The sequence below is a fragment of the Manis pentadactyla genome, chromosome 2, assembly GCF_030020395.1.
Source record: "Manis pentadactyla isolate mManPen7 chromosome 2, mManPen7.hap1, whole genome shotgun sequence".
NCBI lineage: Eukaryota > Metazoa > Chordata > Mammalia > Pholidota > Manidae > Manis > Manis pentadactyla.
Window position 1 is genome coordinate 214889131 of NC_080020.1, and position 22810 is coordinate 214911940.

Consider the following 22810-nt stretch of genomic DNA (forward strand, 5'->3'; position numbering starts at 1 on the left):
GGAGCAGGAATTTCAACCTTATGTATTTGTTCTTCAGTGCATAGCCAATTATCTCACATGGTTTTTTGAAAAAGCCACACTTATTTCATAGACTTAAATGTTGCCTTTATTGTAAGCTTCATTTGCACATATTTATGGGTCTGTATGCACTTTTTTCTCCTCCACTGATCTATTTGTCTATTTTTATACCTTTAGTTTTATATTGCCAAATCTATTTGTGTTATGTGTTTTCATAGCTTTATGCATTTTTATATTTATATTTTACAATTCTCAGTCAATAATCTTTTTCAGATATTTTTCTGCCTGCTATGGAACATATTCTCTCCCAAAAGAGAATCAGAATTCTTAAATTCCAATTTTAAAATTCTGTTAAGATTGCTCAGGATTGCATTAATGTTAGAGATTAATTTGATTGTCCTTGATGGCACTAGTGTAGAGACTGCTTTTCCTGGGTGATGTGAGTATCAAACCCGAGTGGCCTTCCATGCAGTCTCCTTTATGAACTTTTATTTCTGATTCTGACAGGTAACCTAAGGAGCCATCGCACTGTCTGATTTGTCCGCAAGGAGATGTCAATATTCAAATCTCAAATGATGGTTTTACTGGTCTCCTTTCTGTCTTCAGCTAGGCACTATGACTTCAAAATGGCAAGCAGGCTCAGATGCAAAAGGCCCACTCAACATGCAGTATTTCCATGTGGAAATGCAGTAGTAATCCTAGCCAACCCCTACTTAACCACTCAGCAGATTGAGAGATGCTGCCATTTACTCTGTAAAACCCACTAAAATCCGAGCTAATAGTCTACTCTCTAAAGCAATTATATGCACGTGGCTCCTGCTGGTCAAATTGCATACTTGCCAAGAATCAGTTGTGTTTTTCTCAAATCTGGATTTGTCAGTTGTACTTGTTATTATAATTACATATAATCACCTTAGTGACAGGTAGCAATAGAAGTCCAGGTTCCCCACAGAGCCTCTGATGACACCCTGGGAAGAGCAGGCTCCCCACTAGACCACTGCTGACTCTCCCTGGCTGGGAAAGGAAGAGGTGCTCCCGAAGTCTGTAGTGACAATGGGGTGGGACTCTACTTTCTGGCTCTATGGTTTTGCCTATTCTGAAGATTTTATAAAATGAAATCACAAAATATCTAGCTTCTTTCATGTAAGTGTTTTCAATGTTTGTCCATGTTGTAAGCATACATCAGTATTTCATTTCTGTTCATTGCTGAATAATATTCCACAGTATGGATATACCATCTTTTGTTTACCACTTGTTGTTTCCACTTGTTGGCTATTATGAATAATGTTGCAATGAACCTTCATGTACAAGTTTTTATGTGGATATAAGTTTCCACTTCTCATGTTTATATACCTAAGAGTGGAATTACTGGGTCATATGATAACTCTACGCTTAACCTTTTAAGGGATTACCAGCTATGTTCCAAAGTGGCTGCAAATTTTGCATTCCCACTGGCAATGCATGAGAGTTCCTATTTCTACATATCCTCACTAACTCTTGTTGTTCTCCATCTTTTTTATCTTAGTGAATATGAAGTGGTTCTCATTGTAGGGGTTTTCTTTTCTATTTTAATTTTTTAGAGCAGCTTTATGTTTACAAAAGTTGATTGGAAACTATAAAGATTTCCCACATATCCCCTTTCTGTGAGCATGCAGTTTCTCCTGTTGTTTACATCTTGTGTTCCTGTGGTACATATGTTATAGTGGATGAACAATATAGACACATTCTCAACCAAAAGCCATAGTTTACATTAGTGTTCCCTCTTTGGGTTTTGACAGATGTGCAATGATACGTGTCTACCATTACTTTTTATGCAGAACAGTTTCACTGCCCTAAATATCCCCTGTGTTCCACTCATTCATTCATCCCTCCCTTCCCCAGGACTGTTAGCAATCACTGATCTTTCCACTGTTTCCATAGTTTTGTGTTTTGTAGAATGTTATTTGGTTAGAATTATACAGTATGTTGCCTCTTCAGATTGGCTTCTTTCACTGAGCAGTATGTTTTCTAGATTCCTTTGGTGTCTTTTTGTCACTTGGTAGTTCATTTCTTTGTCTCACTGAACAATATTCTGTTGTGTCGATGTACTGTAGTTTACTTATTCTCCTATTGAAGGACATATTGGTTGCTTCCAAGTTTTGACAATTATGAATAAAGCTGCCATAAACATCCATGTGCAGGTTTTTGTGTGAACATAAGTTTTCAATTTGATTGGAAACAATTGAATGCAATTGGAAACAATTGGAGTGCAATTGCTGGACCGAATGGTAGCTGCATGTTTAATTTTGTAAGAAACCATCAACCTATCTTCCAAAGTCGTTGTGCCATTTTGCATCCCTACTGGCAAGGAATGAGAGTTTCTGTTGCTCCACATCTCTCCAGCCAGTGTTTTGGATTTTGGCCATTTGAACAGGTATGTAGTGGTATCTTGTTGTTTTAATATGTATTTCCTTGATGACATATGATGTGGAACATCTTTTTGTATGCTATTGCCAACTGTGTATCTTCTTTGGTGAGTTGTCAACCAAGGCCTTTGGGCCATTTTTTAATTGTGTTGTTTGTTCTCTTATTGTTGAATTTTAAGAGTTCTTTGTATGTTTTGGGAAATAGTCCCTTATCAGATATCTTTTGCAAATATTTTTTCTCAGAGCATTTCCATTTTTAGGACTTCATTTGCCACAGATTTACTTGTATACAGGCACAAAAAAAATATATGGAAGGATAATCATTGTAACTTTTTTCCTAAAAAATAACAAATTAGAAGGAAAACAAAACACTCATCTCAGACTGGGCTCTTGGGGGCAAGCAGCAAAAGTGACTCTGGCTGATAAGCAGAAAGTCATTTATTATAAGGATAATTGTTGAGAGAGCTGGAGAACAGGCTTGATGATAATTCTGAAGACATAAAGCCACAAACTACATATAGAAATAGGCTGATGAGTAAAAGGCTCAGAGCTTCGCGCTGTGCCCAAGAACTAGATGCTATATTTGCACTGTCACCAAGAACTTCACTGCAACTGCAGATGTTACTCACACCAGCGCCACCAGTGTCTTTTCTGTATCAGGGACTCACTCTGTAAGCCCTACTGGCCCCAAAGCCATAGGCTGTGCTGCACCCTTGACAGCAAAATGGATGTCCTGCCAAGGCCCATTTCTTCCTGGGGTCCACTTCTGATTTGGTGACTGGCATGGATATAACTGGCTGGTGGAGCTTTAAAGGAGACTGGATTTTCCCACAAACACGAGGAGTGTTCCAAAGATGCTGGTCAACCAGAAAATATGACAAATGTCCATTATAGTATATATTGATAGGAGATGGTTATTCCACTATGGCACATCCATGCATTAGAATATTATGCAGCCCTTGAACAGAATAAAGTAGTTTGGAAAGTAGTGATGTGGGAGGAGTGCCAAGATATAATCAATGTGTATTATGTTCTAGAACTTGTATTTAAAAAGGAGCATAGTTATATATTAGTCCTTGTATACAAAAGTTTGGAAGGATACACAAGAAACTGATAACAATGGTTGCTTCTAGAAAAGAGAAAAAGGAGACTAGGGTTGGAAGGGGGACTTCATTGGTCTGAATTCTAAATATGCCATGTGCATATGTAATCTATTAAAAATTAAAAAAATAAAAATGTTTGCGATACGTACAAGTTGTGATTGTTACACATTGATAAATTGTATTCATTTTAGAATGTTTGGAAATAAAACCAATGAACAGTGGGTATTATCTACATTATGATCAAAGGTGAAAGCACTGATGCCATTAATGTTAATGCTCTCTCTGGATCACCAACCTCAACTTCTGGGCTAAATGTTGCCCACCACACACCAACAACTGTGAAACAGGGTCTGTCTGTCCCATAACATTGGCCCGCGGCCAGTTCAGATCTCTGAAGCTGTCAGCGACACTGAAGACATAGTGAACTGTGGACAGGAGTAACTAGTCCATCCCAAGAAGCGAGAAACACTGTCTGCCACGAAGCTGCCAGAGTCTGTGGAAACGTGTCTATGATCCTTTTGTGAGAAGTTGAGAAAGACGCATGTGATATTACCAGGCCAGTAGATGTTAAAATAATCTTATCTGGGTAGGATAAATGTCTCTGGCTGAAACTGAGTTTATTAACTACAACCAATTAGCTTCTGCTGAGTGAAATTCAGGACTTCCAGCAGAGCCACTTAGGATGCAACGGAATATGCAATTAAAGGCGGCTCAAACAGCGAGGACACTCACTATTCTGCATAACAAGAAGTTTGGAGAAGAGAATTCCAGAGCCACCTAACTCACAAATTCAAGAACGTCAGTGCTCTGGCTCAGTCTCTGACTTTCTTAAGACTTTGCCTTCATGGTGACAAAATGCTGCTGTTCCTGGCCCCACATCTTTGCAGATCACTGAAGGCAGGAAGCATGGAGGACTTCCCGCACTGTGCTGGCTCAAACTCTCTTTTTCTCTTTCTCTCAGCTTTTAATCCAGGAGGAAAAACTTTCCCAGAAGCCTCCAGAAGGTTTCTCCTCCAGTGCAACTGGTCAGAACCACGTTATATGCCCACCCTTAAACCAATCACAGGCAAGGGGGAAAGGGATTACCACATGTGGTTTAAGAATCATAGTTCATCCTCGGAAGGGGTGGGTAGCTTGGGTTGACTATTCATTGTCTGAAATACAGTTTTAACTAGGTGTCCCTTATTTTTATTTGCTAAATCTGGCAACCCTACTGGGTGACACTGCCATCTTTCCTGAGCCTGTTGCCAGCCCATACTTAACAAAATCAGAGTTTTATTTGCAAGAAAAAGATGAAAGTGCCTAAAAGTAGCAAATAGAAGCCTGCCTCATTGCTTCACAAGATGTCCTTCAGCTTCCGTCAAGAAAGTGCTGGCTTGGCTCTCTGCTCCTCCTGGTTTGACAGACAGCTGGGGCCCTGAGACAGGATGAAAGTTGGAATAAAGGGTTCTGGCCATACTGGCCACTGCCTGGTCACCAGGGCTGCTTTTAACTCTGGCAAAGCAGATATTGTTGGCATCAAGAACCCCTTGTGGACCTCAACTGCATGGCCTACATGTTCCTGTGTGATTGCACCCACAGCAAGCCCAGTGGCACAGTCAGGGATGAGGACAGGGAGCTTGTCGTCAAGGGAAAGCCCATCTTCATCTTCCAGGAGTAAGATCCGCTATCAAGCAGGCTGATGTCGGTGCTGAATATGAGTGGCTTCCTGGAACAGCATCCCTTCCTCTGCTGGTACTGCCAATGCTGTGGGCACAGTCATCCCTGAGCTGAATAGGGAGCTGACTGCTGTGGCCTTCTGTGTCCCCACTCACAGTGTGTTGGTCATGGACTTGACCTGCCATCTGGAGAAAGCTGCCAAATATTATGATAGCAAGAAGGTGGTGAAGTAGCCATTGGCTGGCTCCCTAAAGGGCATCTGGGCTACACTGAGGACCAGGGTGTCTCCTGTGACTTTAACAGTGACACCCACTCTTCTATTTTCGAGGCTGGGGCTGGCATTGCCCTCAAAGACTACTTTGTTAAGCCCATTCCCTGGGATGACAAAGAATTTGTCTACAGCATCAGTGTGGTGGACTTTATGGCCCAAATGGCCTCTAAGGAGTAAGAGGCCCTGGACGATCAGCCCCAGCAGGAGCAGGAGAGGAAGAGAGAGGCTCTCAGCTACTGGAGAGCCATTGCCCCAGCTGGACCTCCTGACACACTAAGAATCCTGTCCTCAATGAAGTTTCCATCCCAGAACTCCTGAAGAAGGCAAGGGCTTAGGGAGCCCTACCTTGGCATGTACCATCAGTAAAGTAGTCTGTACCTGCTGCCCCCATTCCCCCCCAAAGAAGAAAGTCCTGCTTTACATGGCCCAGGGTTTTCACACACTTTTTTTGGTAAACATAAAGGTGACCAGTATGTGTGTGTGTGTGTGTGTGTGTGTGTGTGTGTGTGTGTGTTGGAGGGTGGGGGGCTGTGGGGTGGAGATCTAACATCATAATCTTATATTACAGAATAAAATCTAAATTTTCAGGGTCAGCTGGCAAAGATGAACAGTGCCAGAATTGTTAAAAATAAGATGTGTTTATGGCATTTTACAATCTACAGTTTATATCTACGTGATACAAAGTTTTAAAAGCCGCCAACTAGGGTTCTTTAGCTTTGCTGGGGCATCTAAAGAAGAGGAAAATACCAGACCAGCTGTTTCCTGAGACCCTGGAGTTTTCTCAGTGGGGGAGATTTGAGTATTTCTGTCTTTTCCAAGACCACTTGAGATTGAAGATCAAAGTGCTATAGAAATGATGAGAGACAACAGGAATATTCATTTCATTCACAACAGGAAGTGCCATTTCAACCCTATTTTTAGGTATTTATGTAAAGGGGGTGATTATGATGTAAGTAATGAAAAGGCATTTCAGGGTCCTGATTATATGTATGACTACTGGGGTGCTACTCATAGGCATACATAGACCCACAACTCCTTTGTCAAGTTGCCAGCTTACTACTATTTGCAGGCTGGCCCAGGACCCACAGCCCCGTGTAAAACCACTGGTTTGTCAGACTCCCATGCACTGACCCACAGCCTAAGTGGCTATTGGAAATTCTGGCTGCCGGACTGGAAACTGTGTGACAAATCTTTTGAGTGTGTCTCCTCTGGGAGACAAAAATATGATGGCTTGCATGGAGATATTGGGATTATGTCTGGTAACCAACCTATCTATGTTTTCTGAGGTTGGCCAGAAATAGGTTTTATATTTATGTATATTCATAAGAAATTAGATCCATTTCCTAAACTATTTTATGTTGTAGACTTGACTAAGGAAGAGATTTTGTAAGTAAACATGAAAGATTGAATATGTATTTATCTGTTCCCTCCCTAAACTCCCACTGTAATGACAGTAAAGAAGTAAATGGGCCATAAACCCACCAGGTTAAAGAGAAGGGAGAAATGATGACCAGCTAGAGACGTCAACACAATTTTGGAAAATGAAAGCAGGTGGAGGGGTGGTCACTGATGGAGCAGAATGAAGAGATTTGGACCTAAGGGAGCTCAGGGGAGGGGTGCCACAGGTAGAGGTGGGGAGCGGAGGGCAGGCCGATAAAGGGAAAGTCGACTGGCCCCGCAGAACACAGGTAAGGCTCAGGAATTGAAGGCGCAGTGTATCTCTGGCAACCACTGATCAGTTCTTCATCCCTAAACTTTACAAGATGTTACATAAATGGAGTCATGCAGTCTGTTATCTTTTGAATTTGGCTTCTTTCGTATATCATAATGCTTTTGAGAGTCTTCTGTGTTGTACTATCAACACTTTTTTTCCTTTTAGCTGCTAACTAGTGATCCGTTTTATAGATGTACCACAATTTGTTGGTCTGTTTCCAGGTTTTAGTGATTACAAATAATGCTACTTTTTTCTTTTCAGTTTTTCTGTGAACATAGGTTTTTGCTTCACTTGCGTAAATACCTAGGAGTGAGATTCCTGGGTCATGTGGTATGCATATGTTTAAGTCTGAAAGAAACTTCCAAACCATTTTCCTGACTGGCTGTCCAATTTTGCAACTCTTATCAGCAATATATGAGAGTCCTGTTTCCTGCACATTCTTGGCAGCCCTCGGCATTGTCATCTTTGTTTTAAGTTACTAAAAAATTTTTTAGCCGTTCAAGCAGATGTATGGTGGTATCTTATTGTGTGTCTGTGTTTTTTTTTACTATACAATTCAGTGGGTTTCAGTATATTCACAAAGTCATGCAACCATCACCACCATCTAATTCCAGAACATTTCCGTCATTTCCTGCTATGGACTGAATTGCCGGCAAAATTCACACTGAAGCTCTAACTCCTAAATGAAGGTATTTCAAGCCAGGGCCTGTGAGAGGTTATTAGAGATAGATGAAGTTATAAGATGAGGCCCTCGTGACAGGATTAGTGGGGATTAGAAAGGGAAGAAAGACAGAGATCTTTCTCTCCACATGCACACACCAAGGAAAGGCCGTGTGAGCACACAGCAAGATGGTGGCTGTCTGCAAGCCAAGAGAAGAGGCCTCAGCATGAAACCTACCTTGCCAGCATTTTGATCTTAGATTTTCCAGCCTTCAGAAGTGTGAGAAATAAATTTCTGTTGTTTATAAGCCACCTAGTCTGTGGTACTTCATTATAAAAGCCTGACCTAAGACAGAAACATTGGTCTCATAAATGGCCTAGGATGCATTCCTTTCTTTTCTGGAGGAGATTATGTTGAATTAGTATTATTTCTGACTTAAATATTCAGTAGAATTTGCCAGTTAAACCACCTGAGCTTGGAGTTTTTTTTGTTGGAAGGCCTTTTTTAATCATGAATTCAATTTCTTTGATAGATGTGGAACTATTCATCTTATCTATTTCTTCTTGAATGGGTTTTGGTACTTGTACCTTTTTAAGGAATCAATTCATTCATCTAAATTATCTAATGTATGGGCATAGAGGTATTTTTGTTTGTTTGTTTGTAATATTCTTTTATACTCTAAATGTCTGTAGGGTCTGTAATAATATTTCCTTGATATTATTCCTAGATGGATAATTTGTGTCTTCTCCTTTTCTTTGTCAGTTGGGCTAGAGGTTTGTCATTTTCCTTTTTCTTCTCAAAGAACTAGCTTTTAGTTTTATTGATTTTACTCTATTTTTGTTTCCTTGTTTTCAACTGTATTGATTTCTGCTTTAATCTTTATTTCCTTCTTTTGCATGCTTGCCCTGAATTTGCTCTTATTTTTCTAATTTAAGATAGGAGCTTAGATGGTTGATTTTAGACCTTTTCTAATAAAAGCTTTTCCTGCTATAAATTTCCTAGTCCTGCCTTATCTGTATTTCACAAATTTTGAAATGTCGTATTTTCATTTTAATTTAGCTCAAATATTTTCTCTAATTTCACTGAAGACTTCTTTGACCCATGAGTTATTTAGAAGTCTGTTGTTTAATATCTAATATTTGGGAATTACCCAGATATGTTGCTGTTACTGGTTTTTCATTTAATTCTGTTATGGTCATAAAATATACTTCATATGATTTCAATTTTTTTAAATTGTTAAGCTTTATTTTATGGCCCAGAATATGGTCCACTTGATTGGATGTGAATGTTTCATGTGCATTTGTAAAGAAACTTTTTTTCTGCTGTTGTTGGGTGGATTGTTCTATAAATGTCATCTCAGTCAAGTTGGTTGACAGTGTTGTTCAGAGCTTCTCTGTGCGTATTGCTTTTCTATCCACTTGTTCTAGCAGTTACACAGGGAGGAGGGTGGAAATCTCCAACTGTAATTGTGGATTTGTTGGTTTTTCCTTTTCATTCTATCAGTTATTAACTCATGAGTTTTAAAACTTTGTTATTAGGTGATACATATTTAAGGTTGTTATGTCTTCCTTATCAATTGACCCTTCTATCATGAAATGTCCCTCTTTATCTTGATATTTTCACTGCTCTGAAGCCTACTTTGTCTGATGCTAGTAAAGACACTCCAGGCTTCTTTTTTCCCCAATATTTCTATTGTGGCAAAATACATATAACATAAAATTTACCACCTTAACCATTTTAAAGTGTACAGCTTAGTGGTATTAAATTTAGTCACACTGTTGTACAGTCATCACCACCATCCATCCCCAGAACTCTTCTCATCTTGCAAAACTGAAACTCTATACCCATTTTCTTTTCAAGTCAGGTACTTTATTAGCCAACGAGAATATGAAGCAAAATAGATTTGTCTGTGCCCTCCTAAAGTTTTGAGCTTAGTAGAGGACAGATAACAATTTAACAAATAAAAACACAAGAGCTAATTCCCTGGAATCACACTGCCTGGATATGATCCCAGCCCTGCCACTTCAAAAGCTGTAAGAACTTAGACCAGTTAGTTCCTCATTCTTGTGCCTGATTCCTTGCTATAAAGAAAGAATGGCAATAGATTCTACCAAATCGGATTGTTACAAAGATTAAATGGAAACTCTATACCCATTAATCAATAATTCCCCATCTCCCCTCTACCCAGCCCCTGGAAACCACCATTTTACTATCTGTCTCTATGGTTGTGACTACTCTAAGTATCTCGTATAAGTAGGATCATACAGTATTTGTATTTTTGTGACCAGCTCATTTCACTAAGCTTAATGTTCTCAATATTAATCCTATGTTGTAGCATACTGCAGACTTTTCTTCCTTTTTAAGGCTGAATAATACTCCATTGTATGTACATACCATATTTTGCTTATCCATTCATCTGTTGAGGGACACTTGGGTTACTTTCATGTTTTAGATTTTTTTAAAAAATTTATTCAATTTATTTAAACGGAAACAAACAGGTCACTCATTTCTCCCACACCCTCCAAATCTTGCAACCACCAATCCACCAATCTAGTCTCTGTATTTATGAGCTTGGGTTTTTGTTCTTGTTTTTTCAGACCCCACATATAAGGGAGATCATTCAGTATTTGTCTTTTCAAATCAATTGATTGTGTGGCCTATCCTGCCTGATCAGAGCCTATTCTGAGTGATAGAAAGGATGCCAAATTCTGGTGCTGTTAATGTTTAGTAACGGCATTTCTTTTTAATCTCCATTCCCTACTCTGCCTCGCATCTCAGGTCATCCACAACCACCGTGTTCACACATTCCACATGAAACAAACTCATTGTCATTCAGTGTTGCCAGGTGGATTCCCATCAACAGAACATTTGGAAATGTGTTGTAATATCCTGTACAAGGATTGCCAAATAGCCATTGCACCATATTGTTTTTTCTGGCACTTTACTCTTTAATCACCATCTTGATGTAGAAAACTTCTCTACCAATTAGTTTTCTCTAAAATAGACAGTCATGCCAGGATTCAGGCACACACAAAATATTTTTGCAGTTGTACATATTTTGTACAATTGGCTCAGTAGCATAAGGGTGCATTTCCAAGCTTTTTTCAGCTTCCCAAACTGAGAAGTCATCAAGCACAGGATCTTTAAAGTTGTCAAAATTGACCTTTGGTGCCATATCCAACACCGAAATAAGGATCCTGTACCTTGCTCATATTCTTACCACCTGTAATTTCATCCTTCTTTAACTTGGAACAACAAAAACATACATGAAGCTGTTCCCCTGTTGGCAGTTTGTTTGCAAGTCCCCTTCAGATAAAGACATCACACGAAAACAAAATTACACACCAAATGAGGACAGTCATTATCCCACATAACATGACATCTGAGAGCTGTGTGGTCCAAGGTAGGCTCAGAGCCTTGATAAGGTCATTACAGATCCAGACCCAACAATGGTCCAGCTTTCTGCTTTGTCATCCTCAAAATGCCAGTGATGTTTCCACTTGGGATTTCAGGCTGGCTGCAGCAATTCCAGACAATGCAGGAAGATGTGATTTCATCCAACCAAGAAGAGAAGGGGGTGCATCTTCCTGTGCATACCATTACATTAGAATAGACCCCAAAACTTAATACATTGTTTTAAGGCAATAAATATTCTATATTAGTGATTGTATTAATAATTGTCTGGCAAAAGGAAAATCCCTTTCTTGCATTAGGTCTGACTGAATACATATTCAGCATAACTTCTGGGGTGGTGAAATGGTCTGCATTTTCTGTATGGCTTCACAGTGGTTAATGTTGTGGAATTAAATGGAATCATATAATGGGGAATCATTCAATATGTGACCTTTTGTGTCTGGCGTCTTTTACATAGCATAATGTTTTCAAGGTCCATTTGTGTTGTCACATATATTGGTACCTCGTTCCTTGTTATTGCCAAATAGCATTCCATTGTACCATATTTTGTTTATCCATTCATCAGCTGATAGACATCTGGGTTGTTTTCAGTTTTTAGCTACTATGAATAGGGCTGCTATGAACATTCATGCACAAGTTTTTATTTGAACACTTGCTCTCAGTTCTCTTGGGTACATACCAAGGAGTGGAGTGTTGGATTATGTTGTAGTTCTATGTCTAACTTTTTGTGGAACTGCCTGCTTTCCACAGTGGCTGTGCCATTTTACATTCCCACCAGCAATGTATGAGAGTTCCAGTTTCTCCATTTCCTCCCCAACACTTGCTATTTTCCTATTATTAAAAAAAAATTATGGCCATCCTACTAGGGGTGAAGTGTATTGATTTGTATTTCTCCAGTGATGAATGATATTAGTTATTGTTCCAGTGTTTGATTTTTTTTTTCTTAGCAACTAAAAGCATCCAACTGATGCCAATGCTTCTGGTGAAGGTGCAGGTTAGAGTAGATAACAGTGCTAGATGGTTCCCTGGCAATAATAAGTTGAGTGGGTACATAACCAAGTCATGGAATATTCGAATAGATCAACGTATGTCTGGTGATGCTCTTGCCTGTCATCATAAACACCCTTCCAGGCCACTGTGATCGTCTCTGACTAATATAGACTCAAGTGTAAGTCAGGATCCCCATATTCTGCTTATAATAATGTCCTAACTGCTTCAGAAGATGAAGCACATTTGCTTGTGTTCCTTAAACCAATGCACAGAAAAATATCACTAGGAAACTCTTTGAGTTTCTGTCATATCTGATTAAATATGTCCTTTGTTTCTCTTTTTTAATCAATAATTTTTTTTTGATTTCTCTTTGTTTCTCTTTTTTAAAATACATTCATACTGTCCAAAAGTCAAATAACCTAAGAAGGTGTACACTTAAAAGACTCACTCTCACCTTATCCCCTATGAAATCCAGTTTCCACTCTAACAAGTAACCACTTTTCACTGTTTTGTGTGTTCCCCCTTATGCAAATACAAGCAGAAATCATATATGTTCTGGTAACACACTACATAGTGATTTGCACTTTCTTTTTATCCATTTAAAAATCTGTCTCAGAGAAGGAAGAATAAAGCAGGGGGATCTCACTTCCCAACTTCAAGCTCTGCTACAAAGCCACAGTAATGAAGACAATTTGGTACTGGCACAAGAACAGACCCACAGACCAGTGGAACAGAATAGAGAGTCCAGATATTAACCCAAACACATATGGTCAATTAATATACGATAAAGGAGGCATGGACATGCAATGGGGAAATGACAGCCTCTTCTACAGCTGGTGTTGGCAAAACTGGACAGCTACATGTAAGAGAATGAAACTGGATCACTGTCTAACCCCATACACAAAAGTAAATTTGAAATGGATCAAAGACCTGAATGTAAGTCATGAAACCATAAAACTCTTGGAGAAAAACATAGGCAAAAATCTCTTGAACATAAACATGGGCAACTTCTTCATGAACATATCTCCCCGGGCAAGGGAAACAAAAGCAAAAATGAACAAGTGGGACTATATCAAGCTGAAAAGCTTCTGTACAGCAAAGGACACCACCAATAGAACAAAAAGGTATCCTACAGTATGAGAGAATATATTCATGAATGACAGATCCGATGAAGGGTTGACATCCAAAATATATAAAGAGCTCATGCACCTCAACAAACAAAAAGCAAATAATCCAATTAAAAAATGGGCAGAGGAGCTGAACAGACAGTTCTCCAAAGAAGAAATTTAGATGGCCAACAGACACATGAAAAGATGCTCCACATCGCTAGTCATCAGAGAAATGCAAATTAAAACCACAATGAGATATCACCTCACACCAGTAAGGATGGCTGCCATCATCCAAAAGACAAACAACAACAAATGTTGGCGAGGTTGTGGAGAAAGGGGAACCCTCCTACACTGCTGGTGGGAATGTAAATTAGTTCAACCATTGTGGAAAGCAGTATGGAGGTTCCTCAAAAAGCTCAAAATAGAAATACTATTTGACCCAGGAATTCCACTCCTAGGAATTTACCCTAAGAATGCAGTAGCCCAGTTTCAAAAAGACATATGCACCCCTATGTTTATCACAGCACTATTTACAATAGCCAAGAAATGGAAGCAACTTAAGTGCCCATCAGTAGATGAATGGATAAAGAAGATATGGTACATATACACAATGGAATACTACTCAGCCATAAGAAAACCAATCCTACCATTTGCAACAACATGGATGGAGCTAGAGGGTATTATGCTCAGCGAAGTAAGCCAGGCAAAGAAAGACAAGTACCAAATGATTTCACTCATCTGTGGAGCATAAGAACAAAGAAAAAACTGAAGGAGCAAAACAGCAGCAGACTCACAGAACCCAATAATGAACTAACAGTTACCAAAGGGAAAGGGACTGGGGAGGATGGGAGGGAAGGGAGTATAAGGGGGGAGGAAGAAGAAAGAGGGCATTATGATTAGCATGCATAATGTGGAGGGGGCATGGGGAAGGCTGTACAACACTAAGAAGACAAGTAGTGATTCTACAGCATCTTACTATGCTGATGGACAGTGACTGTAATGGGGTATGTGGGGGGGACTTGGTGATGAGGGGAGTCTAGTAAACATAATGTTTCTCATGTAATTGTAGATTAATGATACCAAAAAAAATCTGTCTCAGAGATATTTTCATATTAATGTCACAGCAGTGCATGAGACCTGTTTTCCTATAAGACATGTTGTCAAACTTTTGGATTTTTAATCAGTATGATAGTTGAAAATGGTATTTCAGTGTAGTTTTATCTTTATTTCTCTTTATTATTACTGAGATTTTCCATCTCTTCCTACATTGAAGGAATTTGTATTCCTTTCCTGAGATCTATTCCTTTTCTTTCTCCATTTTTCTACTGGGTTGTTGGCTTTTTACTTATTGATTTATAGGATAAAGAGACTTCTCTTTAAATATTAGGGATATTACCACTGTGTTCATGACCTGAGCTGTAAAAACTATCATGAAATAATAGAAAAGATATATATTAGTCTCTGCCTCTGGTTCCTGGCACAGAGCAGGTAATTTCTTAGGTGATAAGAATACTAGGAGCATCTTTTGTTCTATTGAGGTGACTCTGGGGGGCTCCTGGATGGGGGCTGGTCGCCAGAAAGATCAATCCATGATTAGAAGCTTGGAATTCTCAGCTCCATCCGCTGTCCTCCAGAGAAAGGTGAGGGGCTGGAAGTGGAGTTAATGATCAATCATGCCTACATGAGTAAGCCTCCATAAAATCCTGATAGTATGGGGTTCAAGGAGCTTCCAGGCTGGCAAACACATCCATACCAGGAGGGTGACAGGGACAGAAGCCCCTGCACTTGGGACCCTCTCAGACCTCACCCTGTGCATCTCTCCATCTGGCTGTTCATCTGTAGCCTTTATCATATCCTTTAATAAACTGGTAAACATCAAGTGTTTCCCTAAGTTCTGTGAGCTGCTCTAACAAATTAATCAACCTGAGGAGGAGGTCTATAGCCAGTTGGTCAGAAGCACAGGTGATAGTCGGGTGGGGGTGGGGCAGCCTTGTGGGACTCAGCCTTTAACTGTGGGATCGGACACTAGATCCAGGTACATAGTGTCGAGACTGAGTTAAATTGTAGGACACCCAGCTGGTGTCAGAGACTTGCTTGTTTTGTGGGGAAAACCCCCACATATTTGGTGACCAGAAGTGTCTGAAGTGAAGTGTTGTCTGTGAAGGTAAGGGAGACACACAGAAGAAAAACACACAGGAGGGAAGAACTGGATTTTTCCCCACAGAGGATGGGACAAACTGAGGTTTTTCCTTTACAGCTGTTGTCCATTTTGTCATTTGCCTTTTGACTTTCCTATAGTGATTTTTACCTTGCTAACCTTCTCTGTGCTGCTTGGATACTTAGAATTAGAACAGGGGAGGGGGAGCCGGGATGAAGCAGAGAAGGAACAATTGGCTAGAGAACTTAGAGAAGACAAGTGTTTCAAGAAGGACAGAGTTGTCAAAAGGGTCAAATGATGCTTAAAACAAAACACGTAGGTGAGGCCATAGAAACTAGTATTAGTTTTGGCAAAAGGGAGGCCATCATTGGCCTTTCCAGTGCAGTTTTAGAGATGAGGTGGAGGTGGGCACCTGACTGGAGTGAGTGGGTGAGGAAAGACAGTGGAGAGTTGTTTGTTTTTTTGTTTTTTGTAGTTTTGCTGTTCAGTGGGGCAGAGAGCTGTGGTGCTAGTGAGGTGGGGATGTGGGATCGAGGGAGTTTTTTTAATGGGAGCTATAATTCCTGAGAGTGTTTCTATGCTGATATAGGTGGGAGAAATAACGGAGTGGTGACAGAAAAGCTAAGGATGCAGAAGGAGGCAGAGGGAATAATTTCAGGAGTGAGGCCCTGCTCATCCCTGAGTGAAGGGCAAGAGGGAGTGGGGTCCTGGCCCCCAGAGAGGCCAGGCTTCATCCACTGTGAGCACGGCACACAGCCAGGAAATCGGTGGGTGTGGGAGTCAGTGGCCGAATTCCTGCCTCATGGCTCACCTTTCCTCCCTGCAGTGTGTGGTGAGGGCAAGCTGAGAGGTCTGGAGTAGAAAAAAGAAGCGGGAAATATGTTAGAATATGGGGAAGAAAACATATTGGGGAAAGTGGCTGCAGAGTGTTGAAGGCCCATTTGAGATTTATGGCAAGAACGTCAAGGGAAGTCAGCGAAGACAGGTGTACGGTCATCTCCAGCCATGTTCAGGCAAGGCCTGGAGTGGGAAGATAGTACCCACCCGGTCAGGAAGTTGCCAGGCAAAAACAAAGAGGGAGAGGGGCAAGGGGTAGGGTATTTGCAAGGGAGAAACTGTCAGAAGGAACATGGAATCTGAGATGAGTAAAGAGGAAGTCAGGACACAAGGGAAGAAGGTTAATAAAACAGAAAGTGGCAAATGAATCGGAGGTCTTAAGATTGAAGAAATACTGGACTGCAAGCCTGAGCCTAAGCGAGATGGAGGGATTGCAGATAGGAGTCAAACATCACATCAGAAGGCTTGAAATAAAGGTTTTGGAGATGGTGCAGTTACTGGCGGTGACAAGGTAAAGGGCTGACCACAGGAGTGCTGCTGAAATGGCATTTGAGGTCAGGAGCTGAGATCCCAAGATGTTGGATCATGCCTCTGGGCAGAAACAAAATCTAGAATTTATACATTAGGAAAATCTTATGAGCATAGTTTGGTTTAAAGTGTAAGTAAAAATAGATTTTTGAATAAGTGGCTTGTGTTTTGCTTTACTGAAACACACTTAGATGGTGGGAACTATGGGAGAATGTACTTAGCTGGGTTAGGAAAATTGTATACCAGGAGGGATTTTGGGGGGAAGAGAGGGTGGGCTGAGTTTATAATAATTCATAATGGTTGGTACAAGCTGGCTGGGGGAAGAACACTGAAGGATTATGGCCTGTCAAAGTCTGAGCTCACGTTGTTTTGCTTACAAATTACACAACCTTCTTGTTCTTTTACTGGGCCAGCTCTGTGGACATGTTTACAATCGGGCTAAAGAATCAGACCTCCCAGTGACGTTATTAAACACACCCATATGCAATGATGGCCATAGTAACAAATAGCATGGGTGCCTCTGGAGTTACATATTCTCAAACTCAGTTTCCTAAGCACCTTAGCTGAGGCGGGTTGTGAAACGTTAGGGAGGACTCCGTTTTCCCACACACATTCACGGGAGAAAAGCATCCGGCCATTCAGGGTTCACAAGGGCTAGTGTGATCCCAGTTGTCCTCCTGGCAGGCGGTCACAGCAGTAAACACCCCAAAATTTCTGCTCTCTTTGGCTTTGGGTGATTTCTGTAATCATGTGACAACGCCATGGACAATCAGCCGAGCGAGGCCCAGAGGATCTGTGTGCGCTGTTGCGGCCCTCAGTTTCCTATTTAAAGGGGAATGATGTTCAGTGCATTCCTGGTCGGAAGGCAGGTCAGATGCCACAAGAATCAAAACTTGTCTGTCATATCAGTCAGGGTCCAATCAGGAACATAGAAACCACACCTGTTATTTTAATGGAGGGAATTTAATGTAAGAACTGCAGAAGTCCAAGGGAAGTGCTAAGGAAACACAGGCAGCAGCTGAGGGAAGTCGCTGGAGGGGTGGTGTTTAACAAAGGGAAAAGGGGAATTCCTGGAACTCAGACACTTGAAAGAGGAGCCCCAGGGAGGCGGAACTCCGGCCTCAGAGCAACGAGTACTGGAAGTAGGTGGGGCTTCTTTGAAGAGCACAATAAAGGCTGGTTACCCAAGTGCAACTGCGGGGATAAGGAACTGTCACCATAACAATCAGACGCAGAGAAGCAAACTGCAAGAAGCAATCCCTTCCCTCTTCCCGCTTTGCAGGCTTTCTCTTGCAGGCTTCCTCTAGCACCCCCTACTGGCAGAGCCTTGCTGAGGCGCCACCTGGCCAAGAGACTGCGCGAGGCCCCCAGCCCAGCAGCGTCGGAAAGGAATACACGTTTCCAGTATTGAGCTATTACAGACAGTGCTGCTGTGAGCGTTCCTGTTTGTATCTTTTAATGCACTTGTGCACTCATGTTGTAAAGTGTACTTGCTGGATTTAAGAATACAGATATTAACCGTTTGGGTGACTGTGTAGTGGTTTCTCATTGTGATTTCAATTGGCATATTTTTAAATACTATTGAAGTTGACCATCTTTGACCGCTTGATACCCTCTTTCGAAAGGAACCTGATTAAAGCTGCAGTCCATTTACAATTGGATGATCTGTCTTTCCCCTGTTGCTCTGTGGGATTTTTAATATATACTCAATACAAGCCCTTTGGATTGATGTTTGCAAGTATCTTCTCCCAGCTTGTGAACTTGCCTTTTGCTCTCTCTCAATGGCATCTCGTGATGAATAGATGTTCCTAATGTTATGTAACACAATTTACCAATTTTGTCCTTTAGGGTTACTGCTGTTGTGTCTTTTCTAAGAAATACTGTCTTATTCTAGGCTCATGAAGATATCCTCCTATATTTTATTCTTCTTTTTCTATTTTCCATCTCTTTGTCCAAATGTACTGAATTCTGAGTTAATTTCTTCACATCTGTTTTCTGATTTGCTAATTTTGTCCTCATCAGCTTTTAATCATCCATGGGGTTTCTAATTACAATAGTTTTTAATTTCCACAAATTCTTATTTTTCCCAATTCTGCTTGGTCATTTTTAGCCTCTTGTTTCTACATTGTGTTTTCAAAACACTCTTTATTTCCTTAAACATATGAAACATATTTATACTCCATACCTAAAAATGACAGTATCTACAGTCATTGTAAGAGAGATTCCACAGTTCAGTGTTTCTGCTGTCACTTGTTTATGGTGGCATGTTTCCCTCTGAGTTTTACAATTGCTTGCCATGAGCACAAGTTTGTTGCAATTTTATCCACAGGAATCCTTCAAAGCCTGAATTTAAAGAATGTTCTTCAGAGAAGAATTGTACTTGCTTCTGCCTAGAAACACTAGTAAAGTGAGACCAGTTGAAACTTTTGGCCTTTTTTTTTTGTCCCCTAAAGTTTAAAGGCTTGGAAATCTCCGGGAGACTCCCTCCCACTGCTCTAAGCCAAGGTCTGTTTGAGCAAGTACCATCTCTTTTTCATACACTGAGGGTGTTGCCTTTTGGGAATCCCAGATTTATAACAGGGTCTCTGGCCCAACTTTCTCTTTTGGATAGGCCCCGGGGTTTGTCTCTTGTCCACAAATCTGGCCTGTTAAAGCCCTGGCCTTGGGAACCCACAGCCTGCAGATATTGCCAAGGTAATGCTGGGCCTCCGTGCTGGCTTACTGGTTTTATGTTTTCTTATCCCTTCTCTTACTCCTTTCCTTTCCTTTTCTGCCAGCCCAGTAATGCATTTAAAAATGTGTTTTTAATATTTTACCCATCATCTTGAGTGTTCTGTACTATTTGTCCACCATATTGTCAGAAATAGAAGTCCAGTGATTTTTCTTAGAAAATATGTCACTCATGCAGGAGTCTTAGAAGGCAGGCAATTTCTTCTTCAGCAGTCAGTCATGTATGTTTTACAAACCCAGGTTTTTTTTTTTCCTGCTCTGTTTCCTTCGTGTTTGTTTAGAGTATCTCTGGGGAAATGCCTTGTATAAATTGTGTAGTTGCCATAACTGAGCAAAAATTGAATGAAAGACCTATAAAAACAGCAATTATTGTACTAAGTAATAAGACAATCACCCATGCAGTTGGGGGAAAACAGAGGCTATGGGGGAATCGATAAACCCCACTGATGCCCTCCTATCAGGATCAGGGCCACCTTCTTTCAAAGTGTTGCAACTGAGGAAGAGTTAGGAATTGTTTCAAACAAGATGATCTCCCTGGCTTAGGTGTAAATTTAAGTGGAGAAAATTCTGATAGAGCTAGAAGGATATTTCAATATGGATGTTTTTGTCATACTATATCTTGTGGGTTGCCGAGTAATCCAGTTCTGACCTCGTACGCTAAAAAATAAAAATAAATCCCCCAGTAAGGGTGCTGTGGCATAAAGCCCCAAAAATCTGTGTCTTCCTTAGCTGGAAGGAACACTCTTCTTCTCCTTAGAAGAGTGTTAGGAGGACCAACATATAATGATTGACTAGGGTTTTTACTCTTTCTGGGAGGCTATGGATGGCTCTGGCTTCTTTTAATACTCACAAAACCAGCCCCTTTCTGTTCTAGGTCTTAAATAAGCATGGCATTAATAACACACCCATCACTTCACTGGTAGTGTTTCTAACAGCTGGTTTCTTGGGAGGACTGGCAACATCAAGATCTCTTCTACAGAGGGACACTAACTTTCAGAATGGGCGATCCAGTCTTTTCCCTCAACTCCCGCCATGGTTAGCACAAACAAGAACCCCATGAAAATCTGTTCACTCTGGGGCCTGTAGTGACCAGAATGCAGCCTAGGATTTCATAATTTTTTGATAACACCATTTTTCTCCATATACAGTTCTATCTTGAAAGATAGGCACAATAGACAATTCATTTTATAGTAACTTATGAGGGATTCACCTGTCTGGGTCAAAAGCAAATAGGTCTGTCCTGGTCTGCCCCTTATTCCCAGGGAAATAATGGTGCTGGCATCCTGTTGCCAATAGACACCTGGTGAGGCTGGTCAAAAGAGAGCCTCACTTGCTTGCTAGTATTACATCTGTGTTTGCAGGGCACACAGAAGCAGCCTTGGTTGGGAAGGAAGAGGAGCTTTGCTGACAGGCACATCCCACATCTGGCAGCCCTCCCAGTGTCAGGGCCAATGGCTTCTTGTGATGAGCTGTAGCCCTTCCCAGCTGGTTTAGCACATGCCCATGCCTCAGCAGCTATAGCTGAGCTTTGCTTCAATTTCTGGCTTATGCTACTGCACTTCTTCTCAGAGCCTATCAGATCTGGACAGTTTTATAGTCATCTGTCACGAGTGCATCAATTATGTCTGGCTCCCTCCCCAAGCCCTGTCATCTCTACAGAGAGTGTACCAGTATTTTCACTAGAACTCCAGGGTTCCCGGGGCTCTGCTAGCCACTGTGCAGTTAGCTGTGGTTTCTGGGATGTATGCAAAGGATCTATTTTTATCCAGATTGGACCCAACCTAGAGGTTCTGACCCACCAAAGTCTTGATACAACTGTTGTCATTTAGGCCAGGGTGATTTACTCAACTTGTTTTTCTCCTTGCAGCATCCTTAATGTGGAGGATTGTTTCTGTTCTTGATTACTGGATCATAATCTTTCATAATTTTTTCAGGTTAAAAAAGCCTGTTGTCTCGGACTCTTTATAACTTCTCCATTTATTCAGTGGCATTGGTGCTTAGTTCCTGCTTCTGTCCCCACTAATATCTTGACAGTGGCTGGTGATCTTGATCTGGGCTTGGTTAAGAGTCCAGCAGGGGTTGGGGGGACCAGGCAGTCTGCTCACTGCTGAGGGGGTGTGAGATGGGGCACAGTGAAATAGGATGGGCTGGGGAGGGTGCTCAGGAAATACGGAGTCTGGGGCTCAGGGAATTCCGGGCTCCTGAGTGTGTCTATAAGAGTCAGGCTTCTTGCCTGAGCTCTGGGAGGTGGGCAGGGTCGGGGGCTCTGTGGCCCAAGACCAGACAGCTTGCTGGGTGTGCCCTGCTTCCCCGGTAGGAGATTCAAGCCCCTTTGCCTTCAGGGGGAATGCGGGGCCGGACCCTGAACCCTCGGACCATTTACCCCGTGTTGCCCAGACTCCGTGCCCTCCTGCCCCTGTCCTGGCAGAAGCGACTTCACTGCAAAAGCTACAGCCAGGTAGCGCCTCCTGGCCCACATGGCCCCTCCTCTCCCCTCTCCAGGCTGCTTACTGCCAGACCTTCCAGGTTCCCTCCACCCCTTTCCTTTCTCCTCCCCCAGCACCCCTTTCTCTGATAATCTGCCTCAGCCATGAGCCTGCACCGTCCCACGGCAGCTGCCCAGCCCCTCCCCACGGGCAGTGCTGGCTTGGTGGGCAGAGGGGTCTCAGCCAGGAGAGAGAGAAGCTCAGGGCTGCTGGCCTCCACCCGCCCCTCACCCCAGGCTGTGCTCCCTGCCTCCCTGCCCCCTGCCGAGCTGCCTTCTAGCCGGGATCAAAGCCGGCCTTTCACCTTGTCTGCACAGTCCCTTCACCACCCTTTGGCTGCTGTTCAACCCGCCAGCTCCCTTTGCTCTGTGTTCCCCAGGAGCTGTCTGTGGACACCACCACGTTTCCTGAGAAGATGAGAAACGGGATGCTGGGGGGCAGCAGTGACAAGGAAGCCATGGTGGTGCCTGAGGCAGCTGCAGCCTGCCAGGGGAGCAGCCCCACCTTCATCGTCCAGGAGACCTCACTGTGATGCCGACTCGGGGCCCAGGCCTCTGTCCACATGCTGCCAGGCCTGCCCCCTCACCCCAAGCCCTTTGTCCCTGGATGACCTGGGCCTGGTCACTGTGTCTGTCCTAGGCAGGGGGTTAGAGCTGTCACACACAGGGTCGTGGGGGTGAGGTAGGAACATTCCTTGACCATCACCAACCTAGTCTACAGCAGAGAT

General features: G+C 42.0%; 1 protein-coding gene and 1 long non-coding RNA gene across 4 annotated transcripts in view; both read left to right on the plus strand.

Moving 5' to 3' along the window:
• Nucleotides 1-22788, plus strand: part of SLC5A6 (solute carrier family 5 member 6) — a 40372-nt gene extending 17584 nt beyond the window's left edge. The window contains exons 15-16 of the mRNA XM_057497337.1: nucleotides 21940-22055; nucleotides 22463-22788. Of these exons, the coding sequence (XP_057353320.1) occupies nucleotides 21940-22055; nucleotides 22463-22615 (269 nt within the window). The 3' untranslated portion in view covers nucleotides 22616-22788. The remainder of the gene's footprint in view (nucleotides 1-21939; nucleotides 22056-22462) is intronic.
• Nucleotides 17432-18390, plus strand: LOC130682623 (uncharacterized). Of its 3 annotated transcripts, none has more exons than XR_008995911.1 (2): nucleotides 17432-17835; nucleotides 18164-18390. It is a non-coding gene; the product is annotated as an uncharacterized LOC130682623 (long non-coding RNA). The 3 variants fall into 3 exon arrangements; XR_008995913.1 differs by having other exon boundaries at nucleotides 17743-18013; XR_008995912.1 differs by having other exon boundaries at nucleotides 17743-18009.
• Nucleotides 22789-22810: the final 22 nt, after the last annotated feature.